The following is a 21,599-nucleotide window of genomic DNA, read 5'->3' as shown; positions in this document are numbered from 1 at the left end:
TTAATTTTTAGTAACTTCATTAATTTAAAAGCATTACTGTTCCAGCAGGCAGGGTACTAATTAGTTCGCAATTTAATTTTATGTTTCGTCATTAACATCTAAACCGCCCCTTACTGAAATGGGTTTTCAGCTACAAAAGAACCTGATTCGGCTTTGTAAAGTGCGACTAAGACCTTTTGATCACTAAAAGAATTATTTATTTATAAAGGAAAGGTCCATTGGAGAGAAAATGGAGAAAAATACCGTTCCCGTTTAGATCTTAAGGGCAGGGGTCTTTTTCTCTTAAGTTGTCTGATTCCCATTAATTCTTTTGTCAAAATTAGATAATAGAAATTAAAGTTAACACTCAACTAATAGTTTTAATTGTTGTTTTTACAAAAAATTAACTAAAAATATTGCGTCTCATTTTTCGACTCCCCAAAAAACTATATTGTCCTGTAGTGTTCTTTTACACTATGTTACTGTACAGACTATTGTCTGGAGACACACTTCCGTCTCAGATTAACTTATTCATGCGTGGCAGGCATCCCTTTCGTAATGTTATGCAGATATATTTCGTAGTCAGGTATGATCGACAAGCCCTTGTAATCTTTTGTGACATCCGGAAAATAGTTTCCGTAAGCCTTCAGCTTCGTATCGTGGTCTCATTATAAGGAATATGGCTTAAATTATTTCGGTACGGGAACGGTGGACATTTTCCATTTACATCACCTTTACAGGATATCACGAAATAGTGTTACTTACTGAAAAGATACGTACATTCGCTGAAATTTCAGGGAACGTATATTTATTTAATTATATTTTAGTCATTAATAAATTAAAGTCCGTAAGTCCGTACAGTATATGTTGAGATAGCATTTCAAGAAAAAAATAAGCCAACAAAGTTCTGTTATCGGAACTACTGTAACAATTTACCGCGGCAGGGGCGTGCCTTAAAATTTTTTGTATTATTTTCAGTATATTAAAATATACATATACCGGGTGTCCCAAAAAGTCTGGAAACATCTGAATAAATTCGCAGGTAAATTATTTTTGAAAAATGTTAAGGTCATTCTTGTAGTAACTTTTGACGAGGAATTCAATGGTGACCTTGGATTTGACCTTCAAGGTCACCTCGATTTTTTTTAATGGAAATCCCCCTTTTTCGACGTCGGCAATCAAAAGAGCGGGAAATTTTACATCCAGAAACTCTATGGTTATAAATCAGGGTTGACCTTGAAGGTCATTCAAAGGTTATTTGAATTTGAGGGCTTACTTTTTTGTTTAAATGCAATTAGTGATGACCTTGAAGGACACTAAGAAGGTCGAGCTTAGTGTCCTTCAAGGTAATTTTCTTTACTGAAAATCGCCTCATGTGACGTCGGCAATCAAAAGAGCGGAAGTTTTCATACCATACCTTTAGCGTTACCCAGGAACAATGACGAGGATGTAGTAATTTCTGTTCCCTTTGGGGTGCTTTATTATCGTGAGTCCCCTTGCCTCTCACATTTGGGGTGCTTCATTATCGTGAAAAAAAAAATACCTTGAAATGACCTTGAAGGACATCAAGAAGGTCGAGTTTGAGGTCACCACTAATTGCAATTAAACAAAATAATTAAAGTGAGCTTTGTACTATTTTCATCAACTGCGTCCTTCGGAGATATCTAGCCCTCAAATTTAAATAAATTTTGAAAGACCTTCAAGGTCAACCCTGATTATGACCTTAGCGTTTTTGGACGTAAAATTTCCCGCTCTTTCGATTGCCGACGTCCAAAAAGGGGATTTCCATTTTAAAAAAATTGAGGTGAAATAACCTTCAAGGTCATCGTCAAGGTCAAATCCATTTGCATTCCTCGTCAAAAGTTACTACAAGAATGACCTTAACATTTTTCAAAAATAATTTACCTGGGAATTTATTCAGGTGTTTCCAGACTTTTTGGACATCCGGTATAAGGTGAATATACCGGGTGGGGCATTTATCTTGAGACAAAATAATATCTCAGTTAGACTCGATTATTTCGAAAAAAGTTTCAGACAAACATTGTAGGGCACCGAGGGGGGCATTGAAAGGTCCCTATTACGACTTCCTGTTTAAACCGGAAGTTGATTTTTTTGATGGATGCACCCATTTTTTTACCACAGATTTCGACTAAAAAACGAAAATAAAATACTTTTTGTTCTTATTATTTTTTCGATTTGACCCATATTTTGTCCATAAAATGGCAATCAAAACAAAAAAACAACAAGAATCTTGAGACAACGGAGTACCTTGTTGGGATCACTTTTTAAAAAAAATGTTTCATACAAAAGCTGTAGGACGAAAAGAGGGCTATCTTGACATGACCTTGAAAATGACCTTGACCATGACTTCAAGGACGTTTGAAGAACAAATTCACAATTTCTTCAGCAAATCATAAAAATTCATCGAAAACAAGCACCCTAAAGGGAATAAAAAACTACTACGTCCATGTGTTTATTCCTGGGTAGTGCTAAAAGTCGTTAATAATTATAAAGTTTTTCGACCTTAAAATGCCCTTGATGTCTGATCTCGTCCTTGAGGTTAAATTCACAATTTATTGTAAAACTTTCCGCACTTGTAATTTCCGAAGTCACAAAAAAGGTCACATTTAAAATTTTGCGTATCCTCGAACTCTAATGATAACTTTCGTTTAAAACCATCTGTTTCAACACGTCTAAATTGTGTTTAATTTAAAGCACACAGCGGTTTCTAAATTATTTAAGCATCGCTCCGAACGGACGTACTAAAAGTCTCCGCACAGAAAATTTAATTCAGACGGTAAACGTTGCCCCTGTGAACCCCGACTGCAATTTCCTTCACTATGTGTACCTTTCAGCGTTAATTTCATCGCTCTGTTACATCAAACAGTTCATTACTGTACCGATCCACAGATCAATATAGTTTGCGATTCTCCCGTCTTTACGCAATTACCGGTTTAGCTGCTGCACTCAGCTGGGTCCCAAGTGGGCGTGCCCTTTGATAGAACTCGTAATTACAAAACAGTTTATATTTGATTATGGGTTGCCAAGTACTTGCCGCTGTGTTTTACGAGCCAACGTAGTATGCGTTTGAAGGTCAACCCAGGGATTATGCAGTTCAATAACCAGTCTCGGTTTCTGGCCAGTACATGTTACAAGCTCGAATTTATTTTCGTCCTTTTGTCTTCTATGCAAATGTTACATTTCATTTATTATTATCTCACAATAAATCACATTTTTTTTATAAAAATCAAAACCGAGTTTTCAAAAAAATTTCAACTCCCATTGTCCATAGCACCCAGGCTTTGTCCAGCTTTTCTAGAAAAATCTGTGGGATATAAAACACAAAAAGTCCAGAGTTTTTATTAGACTAGTCAACAATTTTAATCTTTTGTGGGTCAAAACTGATTTTTCCTAAATTTTGTCCGAATATATCACAATCCCATTAGCAAATTTTCTCAAAAAACTAAAGATTTTTATTTACAGTTAGGTAACATAATTAATACTTGAGGTTTTATGACAGTTTTACAATTGGAAGAAATGATTTATCATTTTAGAATTATTCAACAGTTATACATGATGTGACTTGTTGATTTGCATTAAATTTCCATTAAAGCTGTGCTATTAAACATTTCATAATTAATGCCTGACTTACAATAGTACGGTGCTAATAGAGAGATTATTATTATGAACATTTAATTCGCAATTTCAATAAAACCCTTATGTATTGATTTAAATGCAATATCTATAGCCAATAGAGGCAATGACTTTCATTGTTAACAATTTCAATATAGAAGCCTTAGAATTACTAATGTAGGCTAATGCCTAACATATACATAGTATCAGTTAAGTATGTGAAAATATTTCAGGAAATAGATGATTCATTGGATCATTTTAAAAAGAAAAGTTCGTTCGACCTTTTCTTCTAAATAGCTAACGGAAATACTGGGAAGCAATGTCCAGTATTTCCTCCACTGGTTGATATAACTGTACACAATTCGATGAATTTTAACTTTTATTTAGTTATAATTGAAGTCATTTTGCAGAATAAATCGTTACAAATATAATTGATGTTACGCAAATTTTGAGCCACTCTGAAAAACTGTTTATGTACTTCTAATAACTAGGCTTAGTGCGGCGCGGAGTTCAACAGGACCGTAGTCAGATTACGAATGAAAATATTAATATGTTTATTAGGGTGGCCCAAAAAAAACTAATATTTTTTTTCGTGTCTCTTATGAAAATATGTTAGTTTATCATGTTTTAAGAGTCCTTTCAAAAAATCAGCTCTAACAAAATTTCTTTAGAGGCCGCTCAAGATTTTTAAAAATTTCCAAGATCGTCAAAAATAGATTTTTTTTTTTTAATTTTTCTCGTTATTTTATCATTTTCTAAGTTGAAAAAAATATCGATTCTGAAAATTTCAAATCGATATTTTAATTTCTAAAGGTCACTCATAATTATTTTAACTTTCAAAGTAGTGTACAGGGTGATTCACTATATTTTGACCCCCTCTTTAACTTCTTTGTTTTAAGAGTTCTAAAAAAATGTGAAATACAAAAGTTGCACGATTTTTTATGAAGTTTTTGAAAATGGTAATAGAAAAACAAATGAAGTCCAAACAAAATGGCCGCGGATGTTAACTTTGTTAATTTTAATTGGACACCCTGTATATTTTTATATATTTAGATAGAACGTTCCCTGTCGAGCACAGCCATATAGGGTTTGTTGGGTCCATCTCTAATAATAGGCCAGATAATATTAAAAAACGAAATGATGTTTTTTTTATTAAGAAAATAAGACATCTTGTAATTATTAGACCTCTTTCAGGCATTTCTGCATTTTTTCCAATTACGTAAGGATTTAGATTTAGTTGTAATATATTTTGACATATCGGACATTGATATAGTCCAAAATGCGTAAAGGTATTCAGTAAGTCTCACTAATTAGACTGTGTGAGGCCAATTACTCATGGACAATCTTATACATATATGGTAGGTTTGTATTAGTATTTAATTAAAATGTGTTACACAGAAGTAGAAAATTGAAATATTATTAGGAATTAAAATAAACTATGGAGAATATCTTAACTACTCTATCTTAATTCCTATAATATTTAAATTTTCTATTTCTGTGTAACCCATTTTAAATAAATAATAATACAAACTGTCAAACAATAACAATGTTGTCATAATATTACCTGTCACTGTCACGGCCTACCATATAACATTGTCCATGAGTAAATAAGCCCCTCACGGACTAATTAGTGCGATTTAATTAAAATACTTATACCCATTTTGGACTATATCAATGTTCGATATGTCAAAATATATTGCAAATAAATCTAAATCCTTACGTAATTGGAAAAAAGGCAGGAATGCCCGAAAGACGTCTAACAATTACAAAATATTTTATTTTCTTAATAAGAAACGTTCTTTTGGTTTTTTAATACTATCTCGCTTATAGTTACAGATGGACCCAACAAACCATATATGACTGTGCTCGACAGGGAATGTTCTATCCAAATGTGTAAAAATATAGAGGGTGTTCCATTTAACTTAACAAAGTTAACATCTGCGGCCACTTTGTTTGGACTTCATTTGGTTTTCTACCATCATTTTCGAAACTCGTGAAACTGTTGTATTTCACATTTTTTTATAACTCTTAAAACAAATAAGTTAAAGGGGGGGTCAAAATATAGTGAATCACCCTGTACCTACCTATGTAATAGAGCTACCTCTAAAAATAAATATCAACGAACTGATAATTTTTTTTATTGAATTTGATGAACAAAAGAATAGAAATAAATCACGAACTACTACAAGTTCCGTAAATAACTTAACAGTTATTTACGGAACGCGAGTCAGCTGTGAAGGCCACCGACCCCCGCGCTGGCTCTGTTAGTTTCTTTACGTGCACTAAGCCTACTAATAACACAGCACTACGTACGGGAAAAAAATTCAGAGTGCGATAGGCTAGAGCACATACCTATACGTTTTTCATTACGATGAATTAGAGGGGAAGTTCCACTATGACGTATGACGTCACGAATTGAAAGTAGCGGACTGAACAAATAAATTTTATATTATATTAAAATATTAAATACATATTTTTTTACTTCACATTTGTGAAAATATGTTTCTCAAACAATGCTGATTTTTCATTACTCATGTTCATACTCATATTTAAAGTGTAGAGCAAGGGTCGGCAACTAGCGGACCGCGGTCCAGATCCGGACCGCGGAAGGTAAAATACAGGACCGCCAAAATTTTTTTAAAAATATAAATTACTCAAACAAATTATTTAAAAAATATTTAAATAAAATATTTTTATACGTTTGGCTGCCACCCTATCATTTTTTCTAGTATTTTACAATTGTGACTAATTTGAGTTCTTAATTCAAATGAAAATAAAAAATTAGTAAGATATATGAATTTTTTTCTGGACCTCGTTAAAAAATTTCAAAAGTATCCGGACCCCACCTAAAATTACTTGCCGACCCCTGGTGTAGAGTATTGGGAATAGTGGCAATTCTAGTGTTGTCGTATGTCCAGGTTAGCATTTTGGTTATCGGAAACTAAACTCCACATTTAAAAATTGTAAAGTTCATTTCATTACTGTGGTTTAAATGTAATTAGACAACACGCTTGTTTGAAAAATAATTTTTACTCACTCTAGTTTGTGAAAGTGAAACCTGAAAAACGGATTAGCGTCGCGACGCAATATTTCGCGCTATTTTGCAGGTTTGCAGATGACAAAATTGTTCCGGAACGCATACATAATTTAATTCACCCGCCTCAAACCGAATGCAGTAAATTCCAAAACTTCCTTTGCACGGGACTGTCGCGCGCAGTTCCACGAATTTTTCCGTGGATTTCAGTTTTACTGCATTTTTATAACACATAATACGTTTCTGTCATGCTCCAGATATGAATGTGTCTAAAGAAATATATTTCTGAAGAATTCAGCTCGGCTCGACTGTCAGGCGGTCCTTTTTTATTTTCCATCGGGCATATATCCCTGTGTTTTCATTTATAAAAAAGGAGTCTCGCATTCTGGATGCCGCGCTTTACGTTCAATCAAGCGCGCTTCTTCCGTGCTCATTCACAAAAAAACTATTCATTCCCTTCTTACTGCGAGCATCATTTGGGTTTGTTTTATATCTCCGAAGAGGATCGTCACGGAATAAACGCAAACTTCGCGGAAACGGCGGCCAAGGGATTTTGAATATACCTACGAGTAAGTTTAATATCTAACTAAAAATTGAACATTGTTGGATTTTACATTGAATACAAATAGAAGCAACATTTTTATACACTAGACATTAGGGTGATCTAAAAAAGACAAATATATTTTTTTCGTGTCTCTTGTGAAAATATGTTAGTTTATCATGTTTTAAGAGCCCCATCAAAAGATCAGTTCAAAAATAATTTTTTTATAGGTCACTCAAGATTTTTAAAAATTTAAAAAATGGTCAAAAATTGATTTTTTTTTTATTTTCTTTCTCGTTATTTTATTATTTTCTAGGTAGATAAACAATCTCGATTCTGAAAATTTCAAATCGATATTTTAATTTCTGAAGGTCACTCATAATTATTTTATCTTTCAAAGTAGTGTAGAGGTCTTTTAATATCTCATGAGCCGCGAAATGCGCGAAAGGCGTGGCGTATCCCCATAATTCTTCTAATAAGCACGTTGTGAAAACATTGACTCAGAACTAGACCATGTGCATCATTACAAGTAGACATGAACTAAGGCGCTCGGGCATCAATAAAGTCAACTGGCGAACATTCGTTATATATATTTTTACTGTTTAAATTAAAATAATAAAGAATAGGGCATTTTATTATGATATTTGTAATCGCATCAAAGGCTTGTTTACGCTAGAGCTCGAGAGAGACTATGAATAATAGGTGTAACGTTTTTAGGACGTAGAATAATTTAGGCGGCGGTCGGAATTATGTTTCTGCGCATATGAAGGTCAAAGCTCATAAGATTTTAAAACATATCTACCTATGTTTTCGAGCGACCTCTAAAAAATAAGTATCAACGAAATAATAATTTTTTTGTCTCGTGATTTATTCCTATTATTTTTTTGTTCATCAAATTCAATAAAAAAATATTAGTTCGTTGATATTCTTTTATTTTTAGAGGTCACTCGAAAACATTTTAGGTACACTACTTTTAAAGTTAAAATAATTATGAGTGACCTTTAGAAATTAAAATATCTATTTGAAATTTTAAGAATCGAGATTTTTTATCAACCTAGAAAATAATAAAATAACGAGAAAAAAAATTTAAAAAAAAATTCAATTTTTGACGATTTTGAAAATTTTTAAAAATCTTGAGCGACCTCTAAAAAAATTGTTTTGAGCTGATTTTTTGAGGGGGCTCTTAAAACAACATATTTTCACAAGAGTTACAAAAAAAATATTCGTTTTTTTTTGGGCTACCCTACTAGATTTAGTCTAGATAATAAATATTTTTAAACTGTGATAGTAGGTAATACAAAAGAATTAACAAGTTTTGGGTTAAAACTTGCTGCAATTTAGTTACACGTTAAATTAATCGAAAAATAATTTCTTCCTTTCTTCTTATACTAAATTTGATAAAATTGCGTGTAATATATAAAAAAATACCTACAGCAAATGTTCAAGTACTAATTTTCCAAGATAAAATAAATTTTCCTGACAATTTTACAAAATTTCATAAAATTTATGTAATAAAATGGCTGACGATATACAAAATTATACTGTATTGAACATTATATTGTTTCATTGAAGAATTGCAAAATAATAAGAATAAAAATGTAATACAGACAGAATATACAGGGTGTCCCAACTATCGATATCTAAGAAAGTACTGTTCCGAAAAATTTTAAAATTTGGCAACATAGCAATGCCCTAGGGCAAACACAGCTAAAACATCTAGAACTGTCCAGTACTTCCGGTAATACCGGAAGTCGACACCAATTTCGTTATTTTAAGTGGGACACCCTATATATTATTGTATTTTCGTATTCTACGTGAAATTTGTGGGTGACTTTATTAAATATTCCCTATACCTAGCAGTTATAGATTTTGAGATATTAACTTTTAAAGAAAAACATTTGACAGATGCAAGGGTCCGCGGAGATGCTAGTAAGTATTTACAGGAGCATGATGTCAAGTAGTTTTTTGGTACCTGTAATGGACATAGGTAACACTACATTATGGTATACTAACAAATTAGAACATTTAATACTAGCTATTTAATTTTTGCTGTTACATTTTGATAACTTCAAACAGCTATAACTTCGTTAACTTAAATGGAACACCCTATATTTTTTTTTGCTTTGTCGATGCGGATTGAAATTTCCAGGGACATTGCCATGTTGCCAAATTTTCAAATTTTTCGGAGCACTACTTTCCTAGATATCGATCGACGCAGTTCCCGGTGGGACATCCTGTATATGTTATAATACCCTCTGTAAAAGGTTTGTCAGAAAAATTAAGATTTTAAATACTGATAATTTACGTGTTGTTTTTTATCGTAGCAGAACGATTGGCCAAATGTACATTTCAATGAAAAAATAAATTTGAAAAATCATATCTGTACATACATAGTTCTATACTGGGTGTTTCTGACATAAATGTGTTCCTTGAAAAGGGTGATAGAGAGCGTGGTGTATCTTTTAATATCGAATTTTTTATGAAGTTTTCTACGTTGTCGAAAACATGTTGCAGCCTTCGTATGTCAGGTGGGCATTCCCGGTATTCCGTAACCTTTGAACTGCCTTTTGAACTGTTCTACTGTTGAATTGTCGTCTGTTATTTAAATTATACTAACATTCTCCGTTCATTAACACCATATCTGCTAGTTCTTGATCAGAAAACATTTTATACGCCGGCTAAGTAATACTGTAACACACAAAGCACCTGCACAAGATGCACAGGGTCGGCTTACATTTATACCCACCCTAATCACTCCTCGACAGAAAAACGAATAATACTAGCGACACCGTCGGAATCCGTGTGACAGTGTTATCCTTCTTGCCTTTGTTTTGCAAATAGAGTAGCGTAAATATAAATTGATTACAAACAGCCAACCTACGCGGAGGGACAGACAAATGTAGGGCGTAGTAATTCCCTACGTTTCATCAGTCCTGGTGAGGCTAATGGTTGGGGAATGGTGATAATTCAACTGTAAATAATGCTGGAGAAATAAACCTGCTGTGCGGGCACCAATATCGGTGTTTAATGTTGATGGTATTTAATTGATTTCGAATGTGTAGCTTATGCTGTAGGCTGATGGAAGCTGGGTTGTTAATGCGACTACATATAAACTTTTCCTTGATGATCTAATTCGTAAATTGTGTCGGCATTTAAACTTTTTTCGTAGATATTGTAAAAAATTTGGTTATCTTTAATAGCCCAGTCGGGTTGTCATTTAACCGGGAAAAAATTATGGACCACAATTTTATTGTTCTAACCATTAGGGGGGGGGGGGTGTCAATAGTAGTGTAAATTCAGAATCGCAACTGAATTCCATCCCTGCGTCAGCCGCCATCTTGAATTTAAGGAAAAATCGTTTTTGCTCAATATCCATTTTCAACTTTACAACAAAAATGGTAAGGACTTAAGTTGTTGCAAATGCGATTTCCTACAACTTCTTTTATTACAAATTTTATCGTGCGATCGATATTTTTCAAGTTAAGGGGGAAAATGGTGACAAAGTATAATTATTGAATTATCTCGTTTGTTATTGACTTTACGACATTAATATACATAAACAAAGTTGGAAAGTATTATATTTTCTACAGTTTTGATCTCTTTGATTTTTTCGCTACTACCAAAATTTAAGGAAGGAGGATTTTCAGATGACCACAAATGAGTATTATGTCTATTAAAAAAATACCTTCTCTCGTAAATTTTGACTCGTCTGTCCATAGAATATGTTGCCAAATTGTGGATCTTCTTGGTATCGCACTAACATCGTTACAGTAAAAATGTGATTATTGAGATTCGCATATTTTTTATAATGAGTACATACCCCCGGAGGTATGTACCGCAGTGAACGTGTTAACTAAACTCGGCATTAAATTTCTAACACCTTGTATGCAATTAAGCCACTTTGAAAGTATGGATGGGAAGCTTAGGGGTCTAGCTATCTCCCCTATAAATATTGTGGCTTTATCTTAGTATAACTATAAAATACACTAGGTTTGAAAATTAAATATCTCGAAAACGGTTATTTTTGGAAATAGGGGAACTTCATAAAAGTCCACCTAAAATAACACGTAGAATCCAAAATTGCAATAGTATATAGGGTGTTCCATTTAAAATAAGCATGTTGATGTCGACTTCCGGTATAACCGGAAGTGGTACGTGGACGCCATTATTTTAGTTGAAAAGGGCATGCCCGAAAACCCGGTAAGTATCCCAAATTTTCAAAATTCAAATCGAAGTAATAACGGATATCTAGAAAACTCCATCATATTTAAAAACATTGATATGTAGCAGAGTATCATTGTTACAGAATCATTTAAGTTAAAAAGAATATTAAACCTTCGATTTTCGAATCAAATTTGCTTTAACCGTTTTTTTACCTAATCACTGACCATTAAATCTGCATTTATATATTTGTTCCGCCTGTAGCACATTCACTAAATGGGTATTAAAAACCCTCTCTTGATGAATATTCACCCTTGCATAGCACCAGTGCATATCAAAACACGAACATCCACACCTCCAGGAATCCAAGCCGTCACTTTACCAGATATTATCCCGTACATTAAGCAATTTCTCCGGGTAATTGTTCCCAGACGATATCCCAGGAATCTCGTAGGATATACATTTAATTTGGACTGAGCAATTCGCCACAACTTGTACGTGCACGAACGAGGAAATCCAGGAGGACATAGTTGCGGATTGACCATGGATTCGTAGCGAATTTAATTTCATTTTAGCGGCAGATGCCGGTTATAGTCGCCGTAACCCTCCGGCGAATATCCGTATTTAATACAGTCTCCTGTTTTACCTGTATGCGAGGGTCCAATCCAAATAAATGATGCCAGAGCGAAAATTCGATTTCGATACATTGTGGTGAAGTTTAATTCGTATCAGTACATTGATAGTCTTTCTCGTCGCGAGTGTAATTTTGATATAATTTGTAAACCGTGCATTCTTTTATATGCAATATTGTTTTACTTATTGCACGATTCTTATCGTCAATGGTTGTATCGCTGAAGGTTTATGGTTTGATATGCATGGTGGTCGACTAAGGTTAGGGTCACATGATACATTTCATAACGTAGCTTGTTTTATTCAAGAGTAGCGTTTTACGACTTGTTCCTTTATGATACACTAGGCACATAAATTAAGGGATATTAAAAAAAATCCCAAAATTTTGGGTGATTTTCAAAGAGCTGTAACTTGGAGGGAAATGGTCGTAGAGAAAATATAAAAAAAGGGAATTGAAGCTTCGTGTGTCCAGTTTTCAGATCTGCAGTTGGAGTCGAAGAAGCCATCCGTTTTCTTGGTGTTTTGAACTCAGCCCCTACTTTTACTCAAAAAATTCGATCTCTTTAATTGCACAATTTTTTAATACTTTGAGATTTTGAATGAATTCATCCAACAAAAAAATTGTAAGAAAGTTATCCGTGTGTGCTATACTATACGTAGATAATACCAATTAAACAAAACAATTTAAAACTTCGTTAATCTTTCTTTGGAAAATTGCCGGCGGATTATTCACACCAAACGGCATTCTTAGAAATTCATACTGTCCATAATACTGCAATACTATATTTATGTATTTGAACATGGACATGTCTAATTTTTCTAAAATATCATCGTCATTGTTTTCAGTTCAACACATTCAACATTCAACCCGTAAATTGTCTATTATTTATTGTCAGCATATGGCCCGTAAATGATCTTTTCATGTCAAGAGTTATTACATATAACGTATTTCTAACATTTTCTGTAAATGATTCAGATTTAATGTTCTATTCAGTTCAACCTAATTCGGTTCTCAGTCCAAACTCCCTCCCTTATGGGATGTTAAATTATGTTAAATAAAGACGTTTTGCAGAGACAACCAAGGCACATCCGAAGGCGCATCCTCTGCTTGTGAAAACGTTTTATCACAGGGCTAGGGGAACTTGCAGAATACATTAACATTAATGTCCTACGTTATCTTCAAATTGATATCGCTCGTGATTTGGTAGCAACAAAAATAATTTTTTAGGTGTTCGTACATACAACCTTTGGCTTATGTGGTGGATTTGTTTAAAAATCGCCCGCTTGACTTAACAAAAAAATATATAATTTGCAGGATTATTACCCAGTGACAAATTTTGACCAAAAAACTCAAACCATTAAATATCCAAACTGATTACAAGCTGTGACACATATGTTATTGAATAACATTATAATATATTTGCGTTAAATGACATCCACTATATGCGTATTTAGTAAACGAGCAGTAATAATCTAAAAATATGTTTTCCAGTAATTTATAATTACACATATTTTTGCTTTTACGTTTTTCCGTACGTACTAAAACAAGTATAAACTTAGCGATCACAGTGTAGACTTATATCTGCTAGATTTAAACTGGCGAAAGCACTTAGAAAAGCATAGAAGGTACAAACGACTTTAGTCAATCTCTAGGTCGACTTTTTGTGTCAGACAGAATCGATATAAGTTACCCTTTTAGGTAACGGTGATGATGGATTACATAGGCGTTACAAATCCCCGTTTTTATGAGGATAAACTGACATACCACGGAAATATTTTCCAAAGCAGAGCACCTGAACATGACTCGTTAATAATGTTCCATTATTTACGATGCATTCTTAGAATTTTATAGATACTGTTATTTAATAATTTCATTCCATTTAATTTTTAAAAGGTGTGTCAAAAAAGCAATCCATAAAATGCAGAAGTATGTTAATCAATGTATTGTGGCTGAAAGATTGATGAATACGATAAAGTTTTTTGAAATTTTAAATTTTTTTTAGAAAGTTACTAATTAAGAAAATATTTTTGTATATTTGAATTATTTCTTTCAATAGAAATATCATCACTATGCACATTGATGTTTAAAGTAGTCGAAACATTTCATGTGTTCTGATAATCGTAATTCGTTTTTTACATAAATCTTCCTTACCTGTATTAAATCTCCATACTCCCCACCTTTTGCACAAAACGTCAAAAAACATATAAAAGGAATTTTGTCTTCCTTTGGTCGATGTAGTTCCAAGTCGTAAGTCTTCCCAATAACACCATAGTATGTTCTGTTGCAACCTGGAATAAAATATAAATAATTATGAATAGATAAAAAAACGTTAAAAGGAAACAAATCTATAGTAGGATCGTATTCGATGCAAAGTAGAGCAAAAAGTTGTCGGTCTTTTATCAAAGGAAAATCGTGTCATCATTTTTAGGAGGCGTAAGATGAACCATTTCAAATTTAAAGTGAAATTGAATGTTCAATCTGAAATACCGCTGCATACGCACTGTGTTCTGATAGTAGCTGTAGTCGTCCAGGTGCATCGAGTGTACGAAGTGGTCGGTTATACGTCAAATACTAACCTGTCGAGCTTGATCGTAAATCCAGAGCGACTCCAAAAAACAAGTAAGCAACGGTGGCGCGTACAGAGGTAAAATGTAGTACATATGTGGAATTTAGGAAACAAATTGGATTTATAATAAATTACATTTAAAATAAATAGTTTATGAGAATAAAGGAATTTTTGTAGGAACAGGGGTGCCAGACGTGAACTGATCCCTTCGTCCCTTCATAATGTACAAAGAAATTATTCAATTTCTAAAACCCATAAAAGCGTATGGCACTGGATCCTTTGACAGGCATTTATTACTTTGCATCGAATATGATCCTACTATAGTCATTAATTTATGAATTTAAATTAGTGTTAAACCATTCAGTATTAATTGAACAAATTAAAACAGAACTCCTACCGATTAAATTTGTTGCTCAACCATATCACCCATAAGACAATTTTACATCGCACAATAATAGTTAAGGGCTGCATTAGTGTATTCACGTTTTATGGTGTTGTAAAATTGTTACGGTGTCGTAAAAAAGGAGCTGTACGTATTACGTTATGATAGGGTTCAGCACTCCTTGATGCGCGGAAAAATATATTTATCTTTTTATTGCTACGTCTAGGCCTACGGATGAGATAAATTTATGGGCGTTTTTGCTACACGAGCGCGGGAAATAATAAACTCAAATCTAGATCTGTACCCGCGAGAGTGTGTTGGGCGCCTAATAAAGTTATATGAATGTATATTCCGCGGCTTGAATTAGGTAAGCGCTAAAATACAACTCCCACGATTATCACACTTTCTTGGTAATCTCACTTCGCAACTTTTGAGATTTTAATAAAAATTAACGAGTGTTTTGGTTGCTCAAATGGAAAAATTTAAAAAAAAAACGCTTAAATACGCTAAGGCAAAAATCTTGCTGGAAACTTTTAGATAGGTAAGTTTCAGTTTTTTAAAAGTAGGTATCAAATATATGCATTTATTGGAAGAAACCAGAATAGATGCGTCATGAAAAATGGAGTCAATATCTTTCAAAAAATTTTGTAAAACAGTTTCCGAGAAAATAATTATTGAATCAACTTTTACATCGCTAGGTTATTGTAGTCTCTGGAATCAATATCTTTCAAAAAATTTTGTAAAACAGTTTCCGAGAAAATAATTATTGAATCAACTTTTACATCGCTGGGTTACTGTAGTCTCTAACGTCATTCGCATTGTGCGCTGTGCGATTCCGAGTACTGAAATCCGATTTTAGTATTATCCTTGTTGCGATAGTGTTTACATTAGTTTTTCAAGTGTCAAAAATGGCTTACGTGTATAGCAACTCGGAGATAATGGATATCGTTCTAATTTACGGTGAAGCAAGACAAAATGCTTTAGCAGCTTCTTGTCTGTACGCAGAACGATTTCCCGGTAGACATGTGTCAAAGGCAGCTACTTTGCAACCGAATCGTGGAAGAGATGGAGGTCCAGGGCGCTCACGCCGTATTGCAGTAACTGAGGAACACATTTTACTGTGTTTTTCGTCCCTTCTTTACGGTGGACGTAATTAGAAAATTTAGATTGATTTAAACGAGCCACTAACGTTACAATTTTTACTTCTATAATTATTGTATTCGAATTGTACCGTTAGTGTTGAAGTTGTACAAACAATTTTTCTCGCAACTGATATCCCACGGATATCAATGTCGTTTTTGAATTGAAGTTGTAGGCGTTCAGGATTTAGCATAGAATTTTGAGTAATTTTTATCAAATCGATATAATTCTGATATCACTGCAAAGCTAAAAGACAGACCCACTTCCCTCGTGTAAGCAATTTTTGATGTAAGCCTTTATTTTTGCATAGTTTTCACTTTAAATTTAAACAATAAAAAATTAATTTTGAAAAAACTATTACACAACAGCCTTAGGAAACAATTTTGTCTTTCGATTGTTTTTTTATTTGGGTCGCTATGTTTATTTGTTTTGCAAATAAGTGTTATGTGCCGAGTGCAAAATATGGATTTATTCAAGCACGCGAAGGACTTTTAAAGCATCACACTGCATTCATTTTTGGAATCAGTAACAAAATAAAAACGTGAAACAGTTATTTTAAATGCACTGATGTCACATAATATAATATTTCTCTTACGTGACAATGTTTTGTGTATCTTTACTTACTGCAAACATGTCACGTCACTCTGGCAACTGTTTTAAAGTTGGGAACGAACCACTTAACTATTGACCTATTTAACTCACGAAATATATTTAACCGTCCCTCTCCTAATTGGAAAGCCTTCCCTCTGACGAATACATTAATTTAAAACTTCGCCTTCGTAAATTTCCAGGCCCGGTACTTATGTAAATACGCCGATCTGCAAGTTTTTCCCTCCTAGCTCTCACCTGAATTCTAAATAATACATCAAACTTTCGAAGCGTATCATATATCTATATGGAAATATGTACGTTTCCGTTTCCTCTCCAGAAAATAATATCTTCGAATGTGTTATTCGATTTTATATTGGTGTGTATAACTCTTATGTTATTGCCCGTCCAGGAATTAGGTTACCGCGGCCTACTCTATACACATTCGGTTTCGCATTTGTATTCAGGGCCTAATAGATTCTGAGGGATAACCTGGGCAAACACGAGGAGAATGCAAATTGTGAAGATAAAGTTATTGTTTCTGTTACATTGATACAATTTATACAGTCGTATGGTTGAAAGGTTATGAGTGTTTCTTTTTTTTTCATATGAGGAATGATATCCATCAAACCGTGATTCTTTTGTTCGGCATGTTCCATAACTTAAAATATCCCAAAATTTAGTAAACGAACTAGTTATTTTATGGCTTTAAGCCAAGGTGATCTCTATTTTTGGTACCTAAAATGTATTTATAGATAGATAGTGTATATTTGACCATTTTACATATTGCCATACATTTATGGCAAGTCAAGTGTACAAAATATTTACTTAATATTATACTTTATTATTAATAATAATAAAAATATCTCTACTCCTCATTCTAACTACGAGAGTTAGCCCAGAAGTCGGAGACTTGCGCGGGAGAGGAGGCGGCATATTATTATTAAGCAGGCCGCATTTGCGCCCAGGAACGACTTATGTTGGTAGGCCCTAACCACCATTCAGTGCAGGAATGAGGGAAACCTGGAAAACCTCATTAATTAGGGGGGTGGTCAAATGCCAACCGGTGTCAATCTCTCACATTGACCCAAGCCAACATTCTTCCACCCTACCATACCTGCACAGAGGGTGCCAATCCTCCGTATCTACGGTCTACCGGCCGCGGGATTCGAAACCCGGGCAGATCGATTTAAGTACTGATAATACAACAACAATAATAGTATAAAAACAACAATACAATATTATAAACATTAACTACTCACAAATATACCCTACAGCACATACACATACATATCCTACTCGTAATGAGTATTATTAAAAGCCTGTACTGAATAAAAACAGTGTTTAAGTAAAAATCTTCTAATTACAGCTTTGAAACAAGTTAAATTTAATTGTGTAACAGACAGTGGCAACCTATTGTAAAGCCCCACTTCCAGTGAATTACATTTTGATTTTTTAAGTCGGTAGCAGTCCACTCTAATTGTATTACAGCCTCTTGTGTTATACTTATGTATATCTGACTGATGATGAAAGTTGTCAATATGTTTATGTATTTCAATAAGTGTAAAATAAATGTATAGGCAAGGCAAAGGTAAAATGCCTAAAGCAATGAAGTACTGTTGGCAATGATGTCTGCTACTTAAATTGGCTATCACCTTAATTACTTTTTTTTGTATGCAGAAGGTTTTGTGTGACTTTTTGTTATCGTTCTGTTGGTGGCAATAAAAAGTTCCTGAGTTTTCTCCACATTAATTTTGAGCCCATTAATATTAAACCAATTTTCAGCCTGGTTTTTTAGCAGGTCTGAAGCTGTTTTTAACTGAGATACATCCTTATACGAGACAATTAGGGTAGCATCGTCTACAAACAATATACACTTGTTGGGGGACAAAAAATAGTGAATAGGAATTAATGATAATAGTGAATTAATGAAGATCAAGAATAGTATCGGTCCTATAATGGAGCCCTGCGGTACACCGTGTTGAATTTTCTCAAATTTAAACGCATCATAGTTCTTAGTAACAACACATTGTTGTCTATCTTGAAGGTAAGCAGTAAAAAATTTCAAATTATCTCTTATCCCATAGTGCTCCATTTCAGTTAATAGTAGATCGTGAGGAACGCATCGGATGTAGAATGATTAGGCCTAAAACCAAACTGACCAGCACACAGAACAGAATTATTTTCCAGAAACTTATATAGGCTTTTTTTGAGTAGTCTATAATTTTACCAAAAATTTGTATAATTGAGATTGGTCGGTAATTGTTTATAACATTCGGATCACCTTTCTTAAATATGGGTATAACTTTTGTCAACTCAAAACAACGGGGGAATATTTCCTTTCTAAAGCAAGCATTGATAAGCAAAGTAAGGTGTGGAAGTATAATTTCAATCGTCTCTTTAACTATTTTAGAATTAAGCTCGTACACGTCGGTACAGAGAGAATTTTTCAGTGATTTAACAGCATACAGGACAGTGTATTCAGTTACTGGTTCTGTAAAGAAGGAACCAGCAGGAGAAGGTACACCAGCCAGCATATTTACATTAGATATATTACCAATTGGTAGTGTTTTTTTTATTGAACTAGCTATATTTTTGAAATAGTCATTAAATTGATTTTCAGATATTGTAGACAGGCTTACTGGCTGAACCTTTTTTCTCTCCTGGTTGACAATGTTCCAGCTGGATTTTTGTTTATTATCAGATTTTTTTATATAATTGCTATATGCAGCTTTTTTTGCTGCATTAATAGCAAGTGTAGTATATTCCTTTTTTAGATTGGTATAAATACTGTAGTCTAATGGATTTTTTGAGACTTCATATATTGTTTTAACAACAGAAATATTTTTTCTCATTTCTTTGAGACTATCGTTAAACCAAATAATAGAAGATTTATTACTACCAACCTTAATTTGCTTCAAAGGAAAGAATTATTTTATTAATTCCCGGTAAGTTGAACATAAAAAATCTGAAGCCGAATCAATGTCCATGTGCACATCAGTAAAAAGGTTCCAATCCACCACCATCAGCGAATTCTTAAGTTTTTCCAATCCGGATCTTGTGATTTGCCTTCTAAATATTGGTTCAGGTAAATTACAAACAGTAGCAAACTTGCAGTACTGACCACGGTGATCTGAAAGGCAGGGCTCTACTACACCCGCTTCATAGTCCCTGTAATCAAAATCAGTGATTATACGCCCTCGGGATGCCATTTTTTTTTGTGAGGTTCTTGACTGAGCCTTCTTTTGCAGTTGGCATTTTAGTTTGGTAGCACTGGAGAGTTTACTCTGGTGTCTTTTTATCATTGTTTTTTTAGATTTATTTTAAGAGCTTATAGTGTTTAGAGTACCTGGCATGAAAGTTTTGGCAGCTTGTACCCATCAGGACCTTCGTCTCGGACGATTCGTAAAATTTTTCAATTCACTTTTGAATTTTATAAAATTTGAGGAATTTACTGAAATTTTCTGTAAATTTCCAACAAATGGAGGCACTAACGATAACTGTATACAAATCCAAATCAAAAATTTGGAGCGTACTATTGTACTGGCCAGGTATCCGTCCCTCGTTAATAAGCTGCGGAAAACTCGGGTAGACGTTCAAACACAGTCCAGGCTGGGCCGCGAGGACTCTGGGGTGTTGTCCGCGTTGATTTGAAAATTTTACTTTCTTGAAAAACACCCGTTTTGGAACAGTGACCGACTCCAAAGGGTTGCCGATCTGTAATTGATTCCGGTTCCGGACTCTAAGATCAGTCAAAATTTCGTAAAAGTTGGAATTATTTTATTTTCCAAAAATTTGGAATTGAAGTTTCGAAACATTAGTTTAATTTTGTTTTTCCGCTTTGCGAATTTTTATGTGCGTAGGGTATTTACGATTTCTTGTCTCGTACTTTTCACGGAACTTTTGTTTCGTCAGTGGCTTCTTGAAGGTTCATTAAATTATTTTGAGAACATGGGTGAAAATTCGAAATCCGCTATAGACTCAAACCACCACAATATCACTATACAAAATACGTTTGTGGTAAAAATTGTACTTTTAATTCGGCAATTTTTAAGACCACAAAGACGAACTAATCGCCCTATGCAAGTGTCAAATCATGCTGCTGCTCATATACAAGGTGATTTCACTTTAAATACAGAAACTGCAGGAATAGATTAGTTGCCAAAAAATAAGTAGAGTTTGCTCTATAAACTTTTTTCCTGCGGGACGTGGTATTCGAGATACAGGGTGTTCAAGTTTCCAAAAAATATATATTTTCTGTCATATCTTCATAATGCGCTGAACGATTTGAATGAAATTTACTACAGCGTTTTTTAGTAATGAATCTATGTCCTGCAGTTTCTGTTTTTAAAGTGAAATCACCCTGTATACAGAACCACGGGAATATTATAAAAGTAGCTTTGTAAGATGCGAGAAAATGAGAGGGTTATGCATACTAGCATACTCAGCATACTTTGGCGGTAAAATAAAGAAATATGAAAGAAATAATAAAAACTGTGTTTTCTTTAGTATTACACTTATTACAGACATCTTGTTTGGATAAATAAGTAATTAACTGATTAATTAATTCTGATAGTAATTATATCACCAAAATGAAAATTAGTATTTTATTAGTTATTGTCGTGATATATTTATATGTGTATTTGAAAACAGAAAAATGTTATATTTTGGATTCCAATTTTCTACTTCACTGTTAAAGCTAGAAGCTCACAGTCGTATATCGTTTCAAAGGACTTTTTAAATCCATAATTTTAATTAATTGCAAATTCCGATTGAAATTCGTAGAAAATATTTCAAAATATATAATATATGAATGAAGTAATTTAAACTAGATGAAATATTAATATGCTTGTTACATAAAACAAAAATTTTTTGGAAAGCATAATTTTAGGTTTTTTATTAAAAATTAAAAAATAAAATCACGCACTTTAAATAAATCCGTTT

At 33.5% G+C, this 21,599-nt stretch overlaps 1 protein-coding gene across 1 annotated transcript in view; it reads right to left on the bottom strand.

The window, feature by feature from the left end:
• LOC108907793 overlaps positions 1-21,599 on the bottom strand; it is a 140,277-nt gene that overhangs the window by 115,609 nt on the left and 3,069 nt on the right. Inside the window, exon 2 of the mRNA XM_023454480.1 lies at positions 14,131-14,267. Within this exon, the coding sequence (XP_023310248.1) occupies positions 14,131-14,267 (137 nt within the window). The remainder of the gene's footprint in view (positions 1-14,130; positions 14,268-21,599) is intronic.

This window comes from Anoplophora glabripennis, unplaced genomic scaffold, assembly GCF_000390285.2.
Source record: "Anoplophora glabripennis isolate ALB-LARVAE unplaced genomic scaffold, Agla_2.0 scaffold100, whole genome shotgun sequence".
In the NCBI taxonomy this organism is placed as follows: domain Eukaryota; kingdom Metazoa; phylum Arthropoda; class Insecta; order Coleoptera; family Cerambycidae; genus Anoplophora; species Anoplophora glabripennis.
This window is presented reverse-complemented; position numbering and strand designations above follow the sequence as displayed.